Source organism: Microchirus variegatus (genome assembly GCF_963457635.1).
Source record: "Microchirus variegatus genome assembly, chromosome: 6".
In the NCBI taxonomy this organism is placed as follows: Eukaryota; Metazoa; Chordata; class Actinopteri; order Pleuronectiformes; family Soleidae; genus Microchirus; species Microchirus variegatus.
The window spans coordinates 9699234-9721862 of NC_139807.1; the positions used below are offsets into that span (position 1 = coordinate 9699234).

At 41.3% G+C, this 22629-nt stretch overlaps 1 protein-coding gene across 1 annotated transcript; it reads right to left on the reverse strand.

The window, feature by feature from the left end:
• Nucleotides 1-335: 335 nt before the first annotated feature.
• atg2a (autophagy related 2A) lies at nucleotides 336-22596 on the reverse strand. Its single transcript, XM_083891709.1, has 42 exons — nucleotides 22117-22596; nucleotides 20330-20492; nucleotides 19599-19748; nucleotides 18788-18890; nucleotides 16813-16957; nucleotides 16172-16411; nucleotides 15970-16069; nucleotides 15327-15491; nucleotides 14915-15021; nucleotides 14743-14821; nucleotides 14365-14614; nucleotides 13628-13769; nucleotides 13289-13387; nucleotides 12631-12783; nucleotides 12018-12291; nucleotides 11300-11372; nucleotides 10963-11137; nucleotides 10717-10859; nucleotides 10501-10622; nucleotides 10171-10328; nucleotides 9873-10005; nucleotides 9579-9763; nucleotides 9417-9497; nucleotides 8925-9031; nucleotides 8741-8833; nucleotides 8558-8628; nucleotides 7205-7281; nucleotides 6810-6980; nucleotides 6441-6567; nucleotides 5919-6142; nucleotides 5190-5419; nucleotides 4934-5069; nucleotides 4515-4742; nucleotides 4326-4427; nucleotides 4126-4210; nucleotides 3810-3963; nucleotides 3622-3691; nucleotides 3419-3501; nucleotides 3163-3284; nucleotides 2912-3066; nucleotides 2604-2762; nucleotides 336-2483 (listed from the first exon to the last, which is right to left on the reverse strand). Exons 1-42 carry the CDS (start codon nucleotides 22285-22287, stop codon nucleotides 2247-2249), a joined length of 6042 nt encoding a protein of 2013 aa, XP_083747835.1. The 5' UTR covers nucleotides 22288-22596; the 3' UTR covers nucleotides 336-2246.
• Between the last annotated feature and the right edge of the window lie 33 nt (nucleotides 22597-22629).

Genomic DNA, 22629 nt, shown 5'->3' on the forward strand with positions numbered 1-22629 from the left:
AAGACGATTCTGCTTCCTCCTACAGTTCAATTCATAACCTGTCATATTACTGTATTTATTAATAAGGAATTAGCTTTTACAATTTATCATACTTTTATATATATTAAGTTATGTATTTATTAAATTATAATTTGGAGGATATCGTTTTTGAGATTGTGTTGTATTACAAGGGAGAAAATTCCACTTTCAACTGTACATCAATGTGTTCATTTAACCTCTTTCAGTAACAACTATTCCTCACTGACAGTGTTAATTGGCAGCAACAGTATCAGGCAAAGGCAGTGCTCAGTTTTTGTACTCAAACTTTTTTTTATTTTTGTATTAATTTTGTATAGTCCTTGTCTTTGTATTACACAGGTCATTCATTCGGTTTATAACATAGTAAATAATAATTACACGCAAGTGGTGTAACAAACATCAGCCTGTCACGGTCACAGACATGCATCATGTTCACACATAAACACATACACACGCTCACCCACACACGCACAGAGGGACACGTATCCCTTACACTAATTAAATGACAACAAAAAAGAGATAAAAAAACGTAAAACCCTCCTTAAAATCACAAAATCCCTCAATTACTCTTCCTCCATTGTCATCTGAATAGCGTCTTTTCAAACTTTATCTTTAAAATGAGTATGACAATACTTTTCTTATGCTTTAATAAAGTAAAAAAACAAACAAATGAAGAAACATTTCTTTAAAATGCAGGAAGGCATCTAAGGAAGTGGGCAAAGTGATTTTGAGGACAGTAAAAGTTGATTAATTCAGTTCCCAGGCCCTGGTCCTGAACTGCTCATGGAAATAGAAGCACAAACGAGCTGTAATGCAGAAGAAAAAGCATCAACTGGCATATCTTTGTAAGACAACTTAAAGTTCAAGTTGTCTTTGTGAAGCCATGAAAGAATGTGTGCTACAGAAGTTCAGTCCTTCATGTGATCTGGCGTTTCTTTTCAGTCTGATGTGTACCAACATGAGCGTGTTTTTAAAGAGAGGGTAGAGGATTCAGGAAGGCAACACAAACTCATCAAAAAAGACACTCTGCAAGGTTTATGGCACAAGTAACAGCACTGAGAGAAGTGGGTGCATAGAGAGCTGAACTGCTTACACTGGGGTGTTGTGAGGTTCCTTTAAAACTATATTTTCAGGACTCTACTATGAGCATCACTGGACATTAAGGCTGGGTTCACACTGTGTCTGACGTGCATCTCTGGTGTGTCTCATGCTTCTTTAAAAAAAAAAAAAAAAAAGTCCTTTCACCTGTTTTTCATGCGAGCCGCACATTTCCAAGCAAAACTGACATTGAAACGTATCTTCTTCCACAGTTTCAATGCCTGCATCTTTCGCATATGTCATAAAAACACACTCAAGGAGTGTTTCGTTGGGAACAGAGGCTTTTTTAAAAGTGTATTTCGGGTTCATGAAAAACATAGCAGAAGCTCTGCAGTAGACGCACTCGCTGTGTGAGACAAAGCAGATCAGTGTGAACTCAGTGTCAGCCCAATACTCATTATCTAAAATATCCTGCCCCAAAAAAGGTGAACAGATATTAAGGTGGAGCTGAGATTTCTGCTCTGGTCACCTGCTTTTAAAAAGTTCACAAATAAAAGACCAAAACTTCAAACAGCTTGGTCGTACAGTTGTTCTTCACACTGCTGCTAAAGTGCTGTGGGTGTTGTAATGTCCTTTGACTATTTTGCTTCTATTTTAAGTAGGTAAACTCATTCCAGAAATACCTACTTTACATGAGAAGAAAATAGTTTAAAGCAACAAAAATCATAGGGCATGGATAGCCCACAATCTTATATCATTCGCAAAAATGAAAACCTTGAGAGTGAAAGTTCTTCTCGTCTTGGATGGACTGAAAATCAGTCAGATGAGCACGATGGTGAGATATTTGCACACAACATCTAAGGGCTAGCGCATAACTGAGAGCAACATGAGGAGAGCTCTTGCTGAATGTAGAACAAACAAGTTAAATTTGGTACATCCATGTATGTTGGAGCCACATAAAACACTGTGTGTTAGTAACTGCAGTAGTAATTAGTCTTTGCTTTGTTTTTGCATTGGAGCAAACTCTAACTCTCTTTAGATCATACACACATGCAAACACATTCAAATCCTCGACTCGCTCCCTTCAATCAGACTTTCCCAAATTATAATTTCACTAATCTCTCTCGCACTCACTTGCACTCTCTCACACACACATTCATTATCTCTCACACAGACAGAAAAAGTCATTGTCATTCTTGACCCTCTTCAATACGCCACTTCAGGAAGTCCTCCTTGCGAGCATCTGGTTTGATCTGGTTCCTCATGCCACCGAGCAGATTGGAGGTGGCTTCAGAGGCCACTATCAAGGGTCGTACTACAGTGGGTGGGATCTGCCGCAGGACGCCGCCCACAGCACCAGGCAGACCCTTCTGTTCATGGCCACGGGATGCTACATCACACAGAGTCTGAGCTGTGTCAATCACTCCCTGGACAAGCAGAGACAAAGAGCTCAGGTTAGAGACCTTGATACAACCAGGAAGCTTCAAGAGAAATCCCACTGCGGAAATTAGATTTCTCTGAATACAAGGTTTAGTTTGTGAACGCACCTCTCTGACAGTGTCGTAGGCTTTGGCAACACCTTCTCGGAGGTCTGCAGGTTGCGCGGCTCTCCGTGGTCGGCTGGTGGGAGCCCGACCCTCAGTGATTGCGAAGCGATTCAGAGGAGGCGTGGGAGAAAGGATGTCGTACACGGTCTCTGCTGTAGCCTTTAAAAATATCAGACAGAAAACAGTTTCATTTGTTTTCCTTATTTGACTGAAGAGTCTTACTACAAACAAGAGTTTCTACATCTCACACCATTGTTTACTTAGATGATTAAGAGGCTCTTGTTTCAAAATGCAAATCCTTTAAGTACCTGTATGGCCTGCACCAGTCTGTTACTGAGCTCCAGAGCAGCAGATGCTGTTGAGGTGCCAAAGGACGCTGCCCCCCTCTGGAGACCTCGTATAATGCGTCCATCTTTCCTGTACTGCTCTATGGGCAACCAGAACAGATCCCTCACTCCATGGACTTGAAAGGCACAGAGCGATGGAAAAGAAGAGATAAAACAAATGAATAATGTGTCGATGTTCCAATGACTTTGTGTTTAGAGGAAATAACACTCACACAGCTGAACAACAGAGTGCATAGGACCAACGCCTCCCAGAATGCCTGGCAGCTGATTCTTCCTGATGTCAGTCAGCCATTCTGTGACAGCATACTGTATCACTTTGTCAACACCAAGCAGACTAGGAAGAGCAGAAAAATAAGTAAGACTTACAACTGCTTTGGTTTTCGATGATGCAGTCTGAAAAGATTCTGAACAATTAACAGATTTGTGCCACTTGTGCATATCTCAAACAATCAAAGTGTGTGTTTCTACCCGTGTCTGCAGCAGAGCCTCTTTAACTTCAGCTCAGAACAGTTTAACTGAGCCAGGCCAATCAGGATCCCTGCAAATGTTCCCTGTGAAGCAGAACAGAGTGGGTGAAGATACTTTTGGCCTGGGACATTATTACCTGATCAAATACACATTGCTTAATAATATGTTTTCACTCAGGCCAGGTGAGAGATGAACTGCCATACCTGTTCAATAACGACATGTTTGCCATGATAATCCAGCCAGATGGGCACTTCAGAGGAGAAACGAAACTCCCTGAGGCAAAAAAATATATTGAAACCAAGTTTTTAAACGTGTGAATATGTTGAACAGAAGTATCTTTACAACACAGATTACATCTCCCACAATGTCTGGTGCATTGGTGTCTGCATACCGGAAGTAGATTGGCTGGTCAGAGGAGGAAGCGGATCCAGCTGAAGAGGAGCTCTGCTCACTGAAGGTAGTTTCCACAGAAGCTGTGAGGTCAGGACCCAAACCAGCAGCTGCCTCCGCCTCTTCAGATGTCTTCTGGGATTGGTCTGCTTTAACTATAATAGAGAGAAATACATATATAATATTTACCACAGTGTATCTTAAGATATGCATAACTGATCAAATGGTATACATTCTAAAAACAAGTTTGAGTAATCTTTTAAATGTTCAGCAGCCAGTTATATCGAGTTATAACAACATAATCTGTCATAGCCCACCTTCAGTTGCAGAGTCCACAGGCAGATAAGGGTTAACCGAGGAAGCCAAATTACTGAAAAAGTCCTTGAGGAAGAAAAGTGCATCCTGGACAAGAGATGGATAAAGAAGGCATGGTTAGACATAATAAGTTGTGCCAACTCTCAAAGACTATTCTGAGACTCCGTAGCTGTTAGTTTTTATTTTCAGGTGCTGAAGTTACCTGGTCAATATTAAGTCTTAGTGGCAGCAAGCTGACCCGAAGGCAGCATTCTGGACCACCGAGGCCAGACTCTGGACACAACTGCAGGGCCTTCACTGTCAGCTATGAAAATAAAACACAATCATCATCGCATATTGTCCAATCACATGATCAGCTTACACCCACATGCCTGTGCCTCTGCTATCTCACCATGTTGGAGTGGGCTCGGCGGGGCATGCTCTCGCTGGTGTAGAGGTAGAGGAATTTGTTGATCTGTGAGGAGGCCAGTCGGTCTCGGATTTCCAGCTCTTGGACGATGAACACCTGCCTGGAGATGAGCTGCTCATTGCCAGGACCAACACCGACCACAGGTGCCACTGACCCCTCACCATCCTGCCCTGCTACTGGCAGTTGGTAGGACTCATGCTGGAAGGACACCTAAAAACAGGAGTAATAGGGTTATAAGGGGTTATACCATTAGTTAGGGGACAGACACATCTTAATTGGTAAAGGAAACTGTATCTATTAAATGGAGACAACCATACAATATTTTCCTCATCTTAATACTTGCAAGATTTGTGCTTACAAGTATTACACTGTGAATGCCTTTGTTTATTTTAACACTGTACCTTGGTGAGCTGGATCTCCATCAGCAGGGTGTGCTGACGGCCGCTGCCTCCTGCCCACCGCCAGGAGTTCTGTGGACGAGAGGAAGCAGCAGCGCGAGACGGGGATCCACGAACGCCAGCAGGGACTGAACGACCTCTGTATGGGGAAAAAGCGGGAGATAAAATTGAACAACGTATGCAAATTACTGCACCATTTATTTCGTACTTGTATGAATATAGAAATAAATTGTTGGCCCTGTGTGTGTGTGTGTGTTACCTGTTTGTCTGCTGAGTGTGTAAGGACATGGTCTTGCCTCCGAAGTCCTTGCCCCCATACAGATGCCAGACCACAGATATCTCCCGCAGCACCACCCTGCTCTGGGGCACGGGGAAGCGGCTGGGGGCTCGCAGCAGGTCTGAGCTGCCTCTAGGCCTCGAGAAGTGACTGTCCTTCACCTTGATGGGCCCCTGGGACAGGACCGTCACCACAGGCTCCCCGTCCTTTGGCTATATATGTGAGGATGTAGAGGTAAGAATTACAAAAACAAAAATGATGGTGGTGGAAGGAGAAAAGCCCTGTTCTATTAAGGGTAAGCTAATTCAATTCAAAGCAATTCACAGATTACATTGTTCTGAAATCCAAATTGCATAAAAACTGTCCCTACGTTTCACTCTTGTATAGCAGATGTAAGAGCACTGGGTTCCTTTGTTATATGGCATTATAGAATTCTGAATCTGCTTCCCAGTTTGAGACATGTATGAGAGTATGAGAACTGATGGACATTTTAGATCTGGAGAGACGAAGGGCCAGGTCATACTTCCCACATTAGGAACTTAAATTTCATTTCAAATTCCTATTTTTTACTCTGGTCTGCACAGACCCTACACATATGAATCCGCACACAACTCCAGTTTGATTCTGTGCAGACCGTAGGCACCATCTACACATGTTCCCTGTAAGCACAACCAAGACTCGCAGTGACTAGCAATGAAAGAGGAGACTCACAGGAATGCCCATGCCAGGAGCCTCTAGGATGCAGAAGTCATCGTTGTCAGTGGAGCCATCTGAGCCATCTTCCAACATCATATCTGCCTGAGCCTCTGTTGCTGTGGCAACCAATCCATCCAGGTCAGAGTCCTCCTGCTGCAGGACAGAGGAGTTGTGCTTTGTAGCTTCTCCAGGGAAGAGGTAGACAGAGACAGGTGAGCCTCTTTGCATGGAGGGTGAACCTGGAAAATCCAAGAGTTTATCATTATTCAATGAAGTACAGTGTTTGCTAGACCAGACTAGGGGGCCACATTCTGTAACATGGGACTGATTTGTACAACACATTATCTAGAGTATTTGTAAATATGAATGATTGTATTAGCCGAGTCTCAGGGGAACAATACTACAAGAGCTAATCTGAAATACATTGTGTTGCTGTTGTCCTGCGACTAACTCCCCAAGTTAAAGCCCATTTACTCTCACATTAGAAAATATTGAATCATCACATTCATTTATGATCACATGTGCAAAAAGTAGTACCTGGATCTGAACTTTCTTCTCTGTGGCTCCTCTCTGTGTCAATTAAGGCATCAGCCAGGTCGTACTGGTTGATCTCAGCGGTTTCAGCTGGAGGGCAGGGCAGCACAAAGGCAGGAGTTTCTGATAGCTGACAACAAAGAATATCATTAACATTCATTTCCTAGCATCTTTATTCAACATTAATTCAGCCATCTTGTTTAATTGTTTTAATGGTGGTGACATGTGTCTAGTATTTGGCATGACATACACCTCTCAGAGTTAAAATACATAGCATGAGTAGTAGTTTATGGAGTAGCACTTTCCAATCCCAACATATATGTACTATTATTTATTCTATTTAATTCTACAGTGAATATACATATTGCTTACTGGTAATTTCTGCCCGGCGATCTCAGTGGGCGAGGTGTGTCGTGGCGGTGGGTGGAGGTCACCCTGGGAGATCAGGTACTGCAGCAGATTAATGAGGGCGGCGCAGGAATCAGCACAAGAGTGGAGGTGGACCACATTGTTGGAGCAACGGAGCTCAAAGAGGGGCTGAGACTGAAGGAGGGAGGAATAATACAAGGAGGGAGAAGAGAGAGAGAAAAATAACAGACACATTCTCTTACTTCAGGGAAAGCCCATTGTGGTGAAATATTTATGAACACGGCCAACAAATAGACCTCTGCTTGTTTGTAGTTTATGCAGGAAAATTGACTAAATTATAAAGTGTTGTTTGCACTCATGACAGCACTGTGTAATTGAAGGTTGAAGGTAGCACTCACCAGTTTACCCGTATCACTGCCTTTCCATGTGGTGATGGCGAGCTCCAGCAGATCGATGTCTAGGACACACATGTAATCTGTGTGACACAAAGACAGCAAAGTAAGACAGAAATCAGTGTGCAAAATATGCATACTTCAATTATCTTATTCACTCGTCAGAAAAGTCAGCCCATCAATTAACAACCAAACACAACACTAAACTGGAACATCTGGAGATGACGTTTCTACAACTACTCTGTAAGTCCTATGTGCTTAAACTGTGGTATACGAGTGCTCTCTGCTGGTACCTGGAGGAATATCAGAAATAGCTGTAATGTATACCAGGGCTGTGAGTGATGTTGACCAGCGTGAGGTTCAGCACAGGAAAACAAATAATGTAAGCATCCCCTTATCATTCTCTCCATCTCAATTTATTTTAAGCTCAGAGCAGTGTCTGAATCATATGTGAGGAAGAGGAGGACGAAGGAGCACCTGCACTGTCACAACTCCAAGTGGAAGTGGTGTCTTCAGGACGTACAGACAATGCCTCCACAGAAATGTCCTCTGTGACCTGGTCTGACCTCTTCCTCCTCCCTTTCTTTGTCTGTCTGTCTGTCCCTGTCTGTCTACACACACTCACACCAACACACTGACAGCCAAGACACATTAAAAGAATCATGTTGCTCTACTGAACAGAGAGTGTGGAGTTGTGAAGCCAAATCAGATCTCGTGATCACAGGAGATGCATCCAAGACACATTACGATTTGAATTTGTGATATTCTGTGGTGAGATTATTCCAAAGAAGTTATTCCTTTTACATCTTGTCCATACAAGACATCATCAAGTAATTGCCATATTATTATCATAGTTATTAAGATATGGATCTTGTGCACACATGATAATAATCCTGAGTGCATTCTCACCTTGGTTTTTTACATATAAAGACATTCTTGTTTTTCTAACTCTTAGACATGGGGGTTGCCAGTTGTAAGAATATTCAATGTTCCCACAAAATAATTATCTTTACTCTTATCTTGTATGTACAGGATAAAAAAACAAAAAACAAACAAACACTTTCAAGACTTTGGAGGCTCCATAGATATCATATCTTTATTTCAGAAAGTGAAAGGTGCTGCACTGAACAGTGACTGACTGAGTGGCAATCACAGTTTTGCTATGACTGGAAACAGTTAACAATAAATTATATGATGGGGAAAAATCATCATCTGCCTCCTGTTAAATGTCTACACCTGAATTTGGTATATTGTCAAGACAACATTGGTCATGAAGGTGGTACGTTGAGAGCCGATAAGTTCTCAGAGAGAGCCAGGCAAGTTAGTAGAGCAAACACAAATGGGCAACGTGAGTCTTACCTCTCCTCAAGTCAACGGTGTCAGTCTCACATTTGTCAGAGAGGTAGAGAGCAGAGTCATCCAGGATGAACCTGACCACAAAAACACACACTATGAATCACCATTTCAAACTGACAGTAACATTTTGAATCATTTACTGCAGTGATGATCATTTCAACATGTTACATTTAATAGATTTAGTACCTGAGGTGGAAGGTGGCAGTGTCTACAATGATATTACTGGACAGAGAGAAGGACTCTGCTGTGAATAACACTCTCAGTGGCAGATATAGAGGTCTGCAAAACAGAAAGACAGCGTTTAATCAGTATTTAAACGGCATTATTTACATTTACATTTTACATCTAAATCACTTTATCATGTATATACCTGTAGTCAACCGCACAGGTAGCAAGGTGTGTGTGGAGAACAGTGATGACAACAGGTGCTGTGTATCCCAGAATGGGTTCATCAATAACATCCAGGAAGTCAACCAGCTGGCAGAAGACATGATAAATATGATTAAGATCATAAAAAAATCAACCTAATATAATGAACACAAAACCTAAATAATTTAACTGGAAAATAAAATTGAACAAATTGGATTTGGTGCAGAGAAGCAGGTGCAGGTTTGTTTGGTTTCATATATTGTTTTATTTCACCATTCTTTAACAGCTACAGTGTTAACAGCCTGTATTTATTACAGTATCTCAAGATGGGATTCTTTTTAAAATACTGTGATATATATCTACATGACTATTTTATAGCCAACACAAAAAGCTCAGAAAAAACAAGTCCAAAGCAGTTACTTGTAAGAAATATTATTTTGATGCATTGAAGACTCTTCTGTCTGTAACACAGCATGTTTTGGCTGCTTCTCACCTGCTCATGCCAGCTCTGACTGCTCTGTGTCATGTAATGTCGCATGGTGGCACCTTGAAGTCGTAGGGCAACTAGGAACTCCTATAATATGACGCAAAAACACATTCATATATATTCATTTGTTTAAAACACTTTAAAATCAGGTGCATGTTGACGACAAACCTTGACATTCTTCTGGGCGTCCAGTGTGATTTTGATGGCGGTGGATAACATCTGTAGGTCCCCCTCTCTGCCACTCATGCAGCTCACACCCGCCTCAGTCTGGTAGATGGTAGGGTCCAAGTGTTTCGGGGGTGTGAAGCTCGGCATCTCCAATCGTTGAGGGATGGGGGTGTCTTTTACTACAGCTGTGGTGATGTGAAAAATTGTGCTCAGTGAAGATTGTTTTTACTACATATTAAATCTACTTAAAGACATAAGAGGAGAATGAACTGCCAACAACATGACAATATAAACCTTTGTGGTAGAGCTCCACTCGTTTGCTCTCCAGACACAAGAAATTGAGATTCGGGTCATTCTGGTGTTGCGCTACACTAAATAGCTTCCCTCCTTCTAGGTCGAGTACAATCTCCCCATGACTGTCATCCTCCTGAATCAATAAAATGCAGAAAAAAATATTATGATACAAATGAAATGACAAAAATGGATACACGTACATGCAATTCAGATTTGAATGAACAGGTATTTTAAAAGACAGCTCTTTCACTGAATTCAGTGTCATTCTCATACTTTGGTCCGCAGACATGTGGCTCACCTTCCTGTCTGTTCTAGCCTGAAGGCGTCCTTTACCAATGATCACAGTGAGGGAGAGGAGGCTGAGGTTATGGTTGGAGCTTGGAGCCGACTGTTGCGTCCTTCCAGCTGAGTCATTGGCCATGTAGAAGTGTGGCTCATCCTCCTCTGAATCAGAGTCTATGTGAGAAAACACACTTAACCTATGCCCTTTATTTTAACAAATGGAGCAAAAAAACCAACAACAAAACAAATATTTTTCCAAATATCATACAAAACCAATATGACTGACAAAATATATTGAGACAAGATAGTTGCTATAATGTCTAATAGTTGTACAGGTCAAACTCACCCAGTCTGAAAGCTGACTTGCAGAGTTGGAACTCATCATGACGATGGAAGTTGTGGTTGGGGCTGTGGTCTGAGGGGGGAGGAGGTGGAGGAGGCTCCCACATCAACAGATCATTGTTGATTCTTTTGGAGAAAGAGGTAAGAGAAGAGAGGTAAGATTAAAAAAATAAATAAATAAAGTGAACTTGGTGGAAAATAATCTCTCTCAAATAAATACCTGTTGTAGATGCTCTGGTAGGCTTGTTTGCTAGGCAGGAGGATGTAAGCCAGTGGCAGGTTGATGTCCACAGCACACTGACACTGAGCAACACACTGTGTCTGAAACTGACGCATCTCCTCTGGGTCAGCTGGAATCACCATCTAAAACAGGTAAGGTCGGGAAGAGAGGGGAGAGTGATTTAGGTTTGGAGGCATGACAAGATCGTTGGTAAAAGACGTGTCATTATTGTAAGTGTCAGCACACCTCCTCAGTTTCAAACATGGTGCGGTTGGAAGAGAACGGGGAGCTGGTTTTGTCGTTGATTTCACAGTGACTTTCAAAGAAAGCAGCTCCCAGGTCCCTGATGAGGCCCAGGTTTGACCCACTCAGACCAGCTGCAGGGCACTGAGCCTCACCTCCACGTACATGTACCACTATCCTGATCACACAAACATGAGGATAAGTTGATTTTAAAAGATTAAACGTGTTTGTGGTAAATACACATAAATACATAATAACAGTAGTTCCCAGCTAATAATAATAATAATAATGGTCAGTTTAGAAGCAGAACACCTTACAACGTATAATCACCACCACTGACCTTGGTAAAGAGTCGCGGTTCTTCTTTACTCTTATACAGGGGAAAGAGCCGCCCTCCCAGCCCTCATATGACCCTGATGAGACACAAAACACCAGAAAATGTATGTCACCAATTATTTTATTTATTAGCAATATACATAAAAAAAAAGTCTAATAAAACAGTTAGTTATCAGCAGATCTAGTGTGCACTGTGAGTCTGCCAAATGCTACGTTTTATTTAGTAGTCAATAAACTACATTGTTTTAATGTGTTGTCGGAATTGATTCAATACACACTATTGTGCCATTTACTTTTCTCAACTCACATCAGGCAACACAGAAACAGGGTATCACCATTACATCATAGGCTAAGAAGTCTTCTTAGATCATAAGACGTAATCATTACAGTTAACTGTCGAATGTTTATTTTCTTACTGTTGTAAAGAGGCTATATGTAAGACCTTTCTTGCATTTTTAATGCCCATAAATGAACTGTAGCATGACCTAAAAAAATGTGACCTGTCTGTTTTGGCCAGAGCCCAATATGCTCACTCATGGCAGTCATGAGGCTGCAGAACGTACATTTAGCCTCTTTCATTACTGTTTTTAATTATGTTGCAGGAGCTTACTGGTGAAGTCATAGATGACAAGCAATAATAGGCAGTATTCGGTGTGTCTGTCTTTTCATGGGTCATAGTAGGTCACAAATCTCGAGTGATATGTGCGAGTGTGTGTTCCCACCGTGCAGGTCAGAAAAGGAGGCCTCCAGTAGCTGGGTTAGGCAGGGAGCAAGTGGCTGTCCTGGGATGGTCTGGCCACCCTGGAGGTCTGGGGCCTCCTGATGCTTCAGCTCCAGCTCCATCAACTCCAGGACCAATATCTCCTGTCTTACCGCTCTCTGAGTAGGAGGTCGACGCGTAGGGAGGGGTCCAAGGTCAGGGATGGGAAAACGAAGCCTCAGGACAGCGTTTGGTGAGAGGAGGGTGAAGGAGGAGTAAAGCTCGGTGCTCTGGGTCTATGATAAAAGAAAGTTCAAATCATTAAAGGGATGCATTACTCGACAGATGGGATGCTTAAAGTTGAAGACAGCGTGGGAGAGCTTTTTGAAAGTCCCCTGTGTTAGATTTGTTCATGTTTGTGTTGCATAAATATAATTAATTAGATGATGGGATAACCTTAACAAATTGCCAACTCAAGTCCTAAGGAGGTCACTCTTAAACATGGTTGTCTTTGTGTGGTTTGATTACAAACATTTTTATGATATAACACAGATCATAGATCTTTGCTGATATTATAAACACCTAATATTCAACATATTTCTTTGATGATGTATAAAATGTCTGTGTGGTTGCACCTGTGATATTCCAGGTCCAGTGTCCGAGGGACAGTGGCTGAAGGCTTTGCTCAGGTTCCCCAGACGACTAATGAAGTCCAGGTCCAGCTCAGTACTCAGCTCTGCCAGCTCCACCCTCACCACACTGTCCCGACGCAAGACCCGCTGTTTACCCTGGAGACACAAACACGCATTAATGCATTTTAAAGACTGAAAGACAGATGCACTTCTAAATATTAGCATATCATCTCTGAGTCAGTGGGAAATATTCCTGATGCACCTGTGTGGACAGATTAAATCAAGTATGGACATACTGTAAATATAGTTTGCATTTTCAAAGTCAAAAGGTATCAGCATTGCAGAATATTCTTCCTTTTGTAAAGATACAATTCGGACAGCAAACAAACAGAAATTCAAACTCTTTGGATTTTTTCCAAGAAACACTGGAAGAAAAAAGGACGTTCACTTCTCAAAACAGATTAATGCTCAGCTTAAGTATAAGGGTGTCACCACATCCCTGTTTTGATGATAAACATGACATTAAGAATCATGTAACATCCTTACTATATTTAAGAGAAAATTATAAAGGACTGCAAAAATGAAATGTATTTTACTTTGTGAAGTTGATATTAAGACATGCTTCACTACTACTGAGATAAGAACATTTTTGTGTGTGTACCCTGCGCAGGTGTCTTTCACTGAGGCTGTAGTGTAGTTGGGCACATGGTCTGGCAGCAGTTCCAATTGAGAACAGGCCAGATTTCTGGAACTGAAGCAACTGGAAAGAGACACAGAGAGACACATACTTTGCATTAGCTTCCGCATTAGCATTAGTAGCAAACACCATTAATAAAAAAAAAAAAAAATCAATTTCATTTGAAATCCAAGCTGGCACTCAAAAAAAGAAGAAATGTAGAACAGCTGTGACAGCTGTGTTCTGATGTTTAGAATGTACTCCAATCACTTATTGCTGCTACTGCAAACAACAAATACACAAGTACACACACATGTTTTCTACCTCGTTATACTGAGGCTTTCCACCTTCCCAGAGACATTCCAACAGCTCCAGTCTGCTGAAGGACAGGTCAGAGGTCACGGCTCTACTGCGGCGTCTGCCACTTCGCATCTCACAAGCAACCTGCACTGCTGCTCCAGTCAATCTGGTAGAGAGGACAACGGTAAAACAAAAAAGGAAATTGGACACATAACTCACTCTCAGTCAGGAGAACAGAAGTGGTAGAAAGTCCAGTATAGGATATCAGTATTAGGAATGCAATTTACAGAATGTACAGTATTACATTTTTCAGTATCACATTCTTCAGAACATATAGGACATTTCTTAAATACACTAAGTCACATGTCCGAAGTCCGGCAAGCAGGCCAATCATGGCCCATGGTCAGATTTTGTATGGACCGCAGCTTCGTTTTTATCATGTATAATATATATATATTAGGGCCAGGGGCAGACTGAGACAGAAAATCGTCACATAGTCACTTGTCGTCACCATGAGCTCAGCTGGTAAGGATTTGCACTTTGAAACCAGAGTCCAGGCCATGACAGACAGACACATGCATTCACCTCGTATTATGTTATTATGATATTTGACTCCAGATGTGAAAGAAAGATTTTTTTTCATTTGTTCTCTCCTGCTTGGCTTAGATTTGGTTACGATGCAATAAAATGATTAGTGCATTTGTATGTAACTTTTACTACGGAAAGATGCGTTCATGTGGATTACAACTGTGTTCCTCTACCTGATATGAGAGTGTGGACAGGCCTTGGTAAAGCCAGCTCTCAGATGGTGGAAGTCTCTCTCACTGAACATGCTGTCTTTGAAGAAGGCCAACTCCCGAAAAAACACCTGCGACACCTGAGCCAAGGACGAGCCTCTGTCAACACTACTGGACGGGTCCTCCTGAAGCAGGGTTAGGGTGAGTCCTCCAAGAGTCAGTCGCAACAAAGAGTCAGGCTTCAGCTGCTCTGCCTGACCGCTGTGTGAACGTCCTGCAGGAAAAAGAGTTTAGATTATTTCAGTATACTTTCAGATGATGCATAAACAGGGTAATTCACTTGAATATATATTTAAGAATTTCTATAAGTCTGACTGTTTTTTTACAGATTGCTGACATTACCTCTGCTCCAACCGCTGGCCTGTGGTAGATTTGAAAGTAAACCTGCTACAGGATATCGTCTGGGACAGTTCATCGAGCCCTATCACGAGAAATGACAGTAAAAAGTGTTGTTTATATTGAAAATCATAGAGAGTACCTGTGCAGACAGTGCAGCAGGCTGTGTGAGGCTTACGATGCTGTGTGTGGAGGACTCCATATCACTGTCTGACAGCTCGCTGCCCGAGCGCACAGACGTCACGCTGCTGTTCATCCCAGTCGGACCCATAGAGAAGAACATTTCTACGCACACACACACACACACAGCAATACAGTGATTAAAACATCATGCACATTAAAAAAAATATATAGCAAAGAAACACTAAAGGAAACTGTATCAAATATAGATTTCAACAAGACTTTTCAGTATAATGACATAAAAGTTATCCACCATCCATAAGTGAATGATATTTTAGCTTTTTTTGCTGTCACTTTGGAAAGAACCTCCTCATATTGTGATGTCTATGTGAAGTGATTACAGATAACATGGCCTGTTAATGCTTAGGCATCTCAGAACATTATGAGTGGATCTCTGTTGTTGAGTGTACCTCCATTCTCCAGGCCGGTGACAAAAGGCTCCATGTCAGGCTCTTCATCCCACTCTCCGTCTCTGGGGCTGGAACCCAGCTGCTTACTGAGGTCTTCCTCAATCAGACGAAGGTCGTCTGAGTCTAACGGGCGGCTGTGGACACCACCACACTTAGATTCTGGCTCTAACAAAAGAGAGAGGACAGAGAAATGCACTTGTATGTCTTGAAGTGTGTGGCTTTGTGTTTATATGGAATTGGAGGATATCTGTGACCTTAACGTTTAGTTACTGAGCCACTGAGGAAACAGCATGGACTTATTCAGGCTTACTATTCTGCGTCTCAGTGTATGTTCAGATTATAACTTTTAGAAGTTTCACTTTACATAGTGGTTAAGGTCAAAGAACACACAGCTACCTCATAGACACATAAGGAGAAATAAATTGTAACCGAATACACATAAAATCATACTTATGAAACCCCACCTTATGATATAACCTCAGTTATATATTAAATGTGCTGTCATGCATAAAAGAGTCAGAGAGGTTATGAATCACAGACTCAGATTCAAACATTCATTAAAATGTTTTTAAAACGCTAAAAAAAGAAGCAAATGTATCCCTGCCTTTGCATGTATGGTTTACCAAAGGGAGCTGAAGTTTACCAGTGTCTATGCACAGAGCTGCCAGCAAGTCTGTCAGATGGGTTATTTGATCTGGAGTCAGCAGCATGTGGACACAGCCCACTTTCCCATCCAACTCCAACTGATGAACAGAGAGAGTGAAAATAGATACATCAATATGAGTTGACATCAGTTGAGTGGCATTAACTACAACTTTAATATGTCATCATTTATGAACACGCACCTTTGGTCCAGGTAGCATGTCGTTCTGTTTGATCTTGACTGTGGTCTCAATAAAACCAGAGCAACTTCCTATGAGCAAAGGTTGAGAGGGAGAACAGGGAGGAGCATCCAAAGGATTAGTCTCTTTCTCCTCCTCCTCCTCCTCCTCCTCATCGTCATCTTCATCTTCTTCCTCCTCCTCTTGCTCCTCGTCTCCTTCACTTGCAGTGGCTAAATCTGGATGTTTCTCCTCAGGCAGATCCTGAAAATTAAGTAAATTAGGTAAATGAGGATTTCTTGTTATTGAAAATCACTACTAAACTGAGGATTTAACCATGGACCAGATGAAATTCAGTTTTGAAAGACAGTTTATTAACACAAACAGGTTGTTTTGGTCATCTCTGCGGGGATGACTAAACAGGCATATCTGAAAAAAGATGTGTCCTCAAACTCAAACCTACATCGAATGTTCACAGACAACTCCAAATCTAGACCTTTCTATGTTTTCTTATTGTTTTTCTCCATCTGGTCATCTCCTTCATAATTAAATGTTCTCATTTTGTGTCAGTTTACTGTGTGTAAGAGGGTTTAAGTAGACCAAACACATGTTAAACATAAGGACAATACGTGAGAAGGAAAAAGACTAACTGTAGTGTCCATCACCTGTACTATGCCAGCACTGTCATAAAACAGCTGCACAGTGCTCAGCTGGAGGATCTTGTGCAGGAAGGCAGGTGGCTGGTGGATGTCGACAGGCACAGCAGTCTGGCTGGCTGGATCTCGCACAGCCTCATCAAAATACTCCAGCCTGGAGCAACGCAGTGCACACACAAAAATACACATTATTCTAAGCATTTAACTCATCACAGGTGGTGATAAATGGCAGATGTTAAGAGCTGAGGAAAAACAAGTTGCTGTTTCTCTAGTGCAAATGAAGAAGATGCCAACAAAGAAATGTGTATAAGGTAATGTTCTTAGGCCAGAGAACTAAACTGTTCATTTCACAATCAATACCCCTTACAATGACATACTGGTAGCACTTTCAGTTATATATACATATAAAGAGGCTCAATCTCTTCAGGTTGGATGATAACAGTATCATTTTAATGAAAACGACCGCATTAATATGTTTCATGTCGTGCTTTAAAAATCAGACTGCAGCAACAACTGGACCTCATGGTCACTGATCCCAGCTCAACACAACCATCCTGAGAAGCTTTGTCAATGTGTGAGTCTTTCGGCTGCTCCCTCCACTTGGGTCGCCACAGCGGATCACCCGCACATTGGCTTGGCAGAGATTTTTATGCCGGATGCCCTTCCTGACGCAACCGGCCCATATAGCCGGGCACGAAAAGGTAAGTAGCATTAAGGGCCTTGCCTAGGGGCCCACACTGGGTATTAGCTGACTTTGCCCTGACGAGGATTTGAACCCCCGCCTTCCACACCAAGATCTGTAGCTTTGTAACTGAGCTGTCCCAGCTGCCTGAGAAGCTTTGTCAATAACCCAGGAAAACAAAGAGTTCAATAGTGTCACAGTAAATTGCCAGAAGGTTTGTGTGTGTAAGGTTTAAATCTAAGATATTAAAAAGAATTTGATTTACTAAATGATGCACCGACAGCCTCTTTGACTTTAAATCAATGGCAACTTATTACATTATTTTGGTGTTTTGCTTTTTTTTTGTTGCTTTTGGATGAGGTGCAAAAATCTGAACAAATACTGTTCACTTGGGCAATATGCCATAATTAAAGAAAAAATACATGAAGATGACAGATACTGAAATTTTAATTGCATGGTTTTCCAGAAGAGCTTTTCCAATTCAACTGCCAACACAATGTAATTATTAACAATTATGCTAGTAAACTGCCCATGCCATTCACTAGGGGTGGGTCAAAAATATTGATTTTGCCAGAGCAAATATGTGTATTTTAATTAAAAGGCGCTCCCCTGCACCGATATCAAAACAATAGACAAGCTGTTCACTTCTGTGGGCTGAAATCAATAGCAACTTACATTTTTTGGTTTTGCAGATGCCCAAAAACATGACACGAATAATGTTCATTTGGACAATATGACATAGTACAACAAAAGACATTAGAATGAAAGATTTCGAATTTTTAGTTTAATAGTTTTCCCAGAGAGGCTTTGCAACCTAAATTGGACACTCTAAATTGACCGTAGATACAAGTGTGAGAGTGGATGGACCTGTCCAAGCTGTACCCTGCCTTTCACCTCATGTTAGCTGGGATTGGCACCAACGACCCTCGTGTGGAGGATAACGCAGTCGAAGATGAGTGGGCTTTCCAACCCAACACCACTTATGTCATACTTATGTATGCTAGTGTTGACAGGTAAAATGAGAGTAAGAGACTACATGTTTAACTGGTGAACATGGACCATGGTTTTTTATATATTAAATGATCACAGTCCTTTGTGTCATTTCCCATTCAAGTTAATAATTAATTGAAAAGGTTTTTCACTCATTATTGCCTAATGCAGAAATTTACTTCAAAGTTGCATTTATTAACCTCCATGGTCCAACAAAAATTATAATAAAAATAAAAGTCACAACAATGCAAAGGGATACAATACAGAGGATTTTCATGGGAGGACATAAGTAGTCAAAGTGCTCAAACCTACCGTTTAATGTGCACCTCTAAGGCAACGCCTGTTTCCAGGTCCAGGGGCTGATGCTCGATGCGTACAATAGTGTCCAGAAAGGTGACTTTGATACGACGAAGGACTGCGCACACAGAGGAGACAAGCAAAGTTTCTTGAGCACATTTCCAGTGATATTATAAGACAAAACCACAGAATTCTTTCTGAATGTTGACTATCTAAGAGCACAGTCTTCATCAGGGTTTGACACCCATATTATGTGTATTTATTCCATTCCAATACCAGCTGTTGGATTTTCCTCAAGTGGCAAACTACAATGTATCACAACAATCTATACTAGAGCGGAAACAAATACTCGATTAATCGATTATTAATCAAGTACTAAAGTAATCGTCAACTTTTTTGATAATCGATAAATTCATGATTTATTATTTTTTACTTATTTATGACTGTTTTAGCTTCTTAAATGTGAATTGTTTCTTTGTTTCTTTGCTCCATATAACAAATAAATCATTAAAACTCAATGATTTTGGTTTGTGGAAAAAATATTGTTCGAGAATATCATAATTTCCAGGTTTGACAAACACTGATCAACATTTTTTTATGTTTTCTGACATTTTATGGACAAAACGATTATTCAATTAATCATGAAAATAAGCGTCAGATTAATCTATTATGAAAATAAACGTTAGCCCTGATCTATACTTTGCTATAAATAGAAGTATAAGAAATCCCCACAAATGACGGTGTTCAAAGGGTGTAAATTATTACCGTGGGACAATGTGGTTGTTTACAAAGTGAGAATTCGCACACACAAACAGCTTTGACTCACCCGTCTCAATGGTTTGTGCAAACATCTCTAGCCCCTCTAGTTGGGCAGGCGGCTCCTCGGATGCCTCTGGCGGGTCTTTCAGGCACTCCTGAGCCAGCTGCATGCTGGAGGTCATGCTGGATGACCAGGTTTGAGAATCCCAACCCCCGCCTGGGTGCAAACAAAACACATGGGATTAAGTGATGTCTGTACTTAAGGCTGCTGTGTAAATGCTGAATATACAAATTTACATTGTTGCATGCGCTGTTTTACACAGGAGTTTTAGCAGCAACATAATCAACAGAATCAAAACTTAGTAATGCAGAGACCTTACATTATAGAAAAAACTGTTCACATTAGCAAGCACTTAATCTGCCAATGGACAGATGTGATAGAATCACATTTTACATTTTTTTTATGTCCTTTTAGAATTTATTTGTGATCACAAAAAAAGAAAAGAAAAAAAAAAGCAATGTTATTATTATTATAATAGGTGCTATAAGGTGATACTGCTTGGATGCTTAACACTCTTTACTTACATTCATATATTGATAAGATATGTATATCTTTTTGGTGCAATGGAATATTTGATATCGGACATTAACATGAATTTAAGAGCTTTACCGTCTTCAAGAAAAAGAAAAAAACATTAAATGAACAAATTATATTATAATTATAATTCTGGACTACACTGAAACTGTGGCTGACTGGTGTGAGAGTAAATCCCACAGGTAGACATGAGTGTAACTTACTGGTCCGGTACTTTGGTCGACATGTTATCTGAAGACCAGAGATTTCTAAGGTGCAGTGGTCGGTCAGGAGAGCTTGCCAGGGGATGGTGACTGCAATGCTGCTCACAAAGCCATCGACGATCTCCAGAGGAGCTCCCAGAGACTCCAAGAACTCATTGACGGCCTGGAGTAAACCAGAAACATCAGAGAGTCAGGAAAGGGTAATGAGTAATGAGAAGACCTACTTTCATGTATGTCTCATACTGTAGCCTAATGGAGCAGATGGAGTGCACAACTCAAAGGGTTAGTACACTTTTACTTTTATTTAATCTTCATTTCATTACGTAGTCACATTAGGATTAACATCTCTTCTACAAAGGTGACTTAGCCAAGACAGGGTCGGTTAGCAGCAGTATCATACAGACTTATTTACAGGGATGTGTATTTCCAATTGAAGAGACTTGGGAGACAGCACTTTTTTAACTGAAGTCAAACTTGAGACCTGAGATTATATCAGAAGTCTTAATTCTGATATAATCTCAGACTTAGATTCAAGTGATACTTAGATTCTTAAGACTTTTGATTCAAGTGAGTAGGAACCACAAATAATTGAAGCCTTGGTAAAGATATGGATGGCCTTCCCTCTAAGCTTTACAAAGAGTAGTGATGTGTCCAAGTTCTTTCCATAAAATAAATTAATTTAACCATACATAACGTTAGAAAGGCTGAACAACATGACACAGTATGTGAACATGAGACACTGATTATCCCTCTCTCTGTTGACTGTTGTTTTACTTCCCTGTTCTTTCCCTTCTGTCTATGGATTGTTAATGAAAATGAAACCAAACTAAGACTGTCTGAACTTCCCCTGCTTAGACAGGGAAGTCATAGCCACGTGTATTCTGAGTTTATATAAATGCATAAAGCTTCGACAGGTGGGAACACACTGAGAGGGTTGAACGTTATGTTGTTGGTGATGTACCTGAGGGCTGAGTGACAGACAAAGTCAAGTTTGGACAAGGTAGTCAAAAGGCCAGCAAAGAAAATGCTCTCAGAGAAACAGGGCTCGAGTCTGAACAGAAAACCAAACATGAATTTCACCTTCATTGTGAGGTTAAGTTGGGGTATTGGTCCAGGCAAACTCCCAGATATTTGAATTTATCAAGAGACTGAACTTCAATAAAACATTTAGAGTAGCAAGAGCATGGTGTACCGCCAGTGAAATAACTCAGCACTCTTCAAGCTGTATTAAAAAGTCTTGACACCTTCATGCATCTGGTTAAAAGATCGTATTTGTCCTGTCCAACATTAGATATAACAGTGTATGTTATCGTTCCAGCTGATAGAGACATTTGTACTCCTTTTAAAAATACAGTAAATTAGATATTTAACTTGGGTTAATCAGTAATTTCCATGGAATGGGTGAGGACCCACAGATTTATTTTCCATCCTTTTACTTCAGATTTATGTGAAAATGTCTAAAATATTGTGCATACAATTTAATTGTGACTACATCCCCACTCATATCTCTTGGAATTGCTGGTTTTACTACTCAAATACTGTGTATTACTTAATAGCTACAGATAACGAGAGATACAGATAATCTGGTGGGCTGCTGATGCGTTTCCCGTGAGTGCATTTCCCCGAAGAAACGCGAGCTCGGCTTCTGAGTTTGACGCTGGAGTTTGTTGTTGAACTCGAGTGGAGTTGCGAAACAGTCAAAAGTGCACGAGTCCAACAAAAACACACAGAGAAAGACACACTGTTGTGGAGGTTGACGGCAATTCTCCCTCGTCTCTTTGACTCACCCACACATCGAGGTTGATTTCCTTGATAACACCGCTGCCGTTGTACAAGTCCAAGCCCAGCTGGTCCAAGCTCAGTCTCTCCTGTAAAAAGTGACCAAGATAGTGCTGCAGGAGGTACCGACAGGCCCGCTTCTTGATTGAGCCTGACCAGGGAAAGAGCCAGCGAGACATAGGGCCAGAGAGAGCGGGGAGAGGGAGCGAAGAGGTGGCGGAGGAGAACAAGTGCGACCGCAGTCCTCTGGCAACTGCATAACAGACTTAACACAAAGTGTTAAAATACAAGGAATGAACCACGGCTAGCTACAAGGGGCTAAGGAAGGGGTGAACCGTAACTCGTACTTCTCCCCTAGGTTTGACACAAAAAACTAGAAAAGACTTTGTGTCAGGACAGACGAGACTCCCGTGCTACTTGTCGAGACGCTACTCCAACGGTGTGTCGCCGTTTCGGCTCATATTTTCGGTACGTTTGCGTTGATTCGGAGCGACAGGTCCCGCTGGTGCGTATCTCTTCGG

Excerpts from the sequence above, each read along its gene's own strand:
- atg2a (XM_083891709.1), bottom strand. The coding sequence starts at position 22,287 with ATGTCTCGCTGGCTCTTTCCCTGGTCAGGCTCAATCAAGAAGCGGGCC. Across the intron at positions 16,070-16,171 it reads ACATGCTACCTGGACCAAAG|TTGGAGTTGGATGGGAAAGT; the intron begins GTGCGTGTTCAT and ends TCTGTTCATCAG. Across the intron at positions 14,822-14,914 it reads AGTCCTCCACACACAGCATC|GGCTCGATGAACTGTCCCAG; the intron begins GTAAGCCTCACA and ends TTCTCGTGATAG.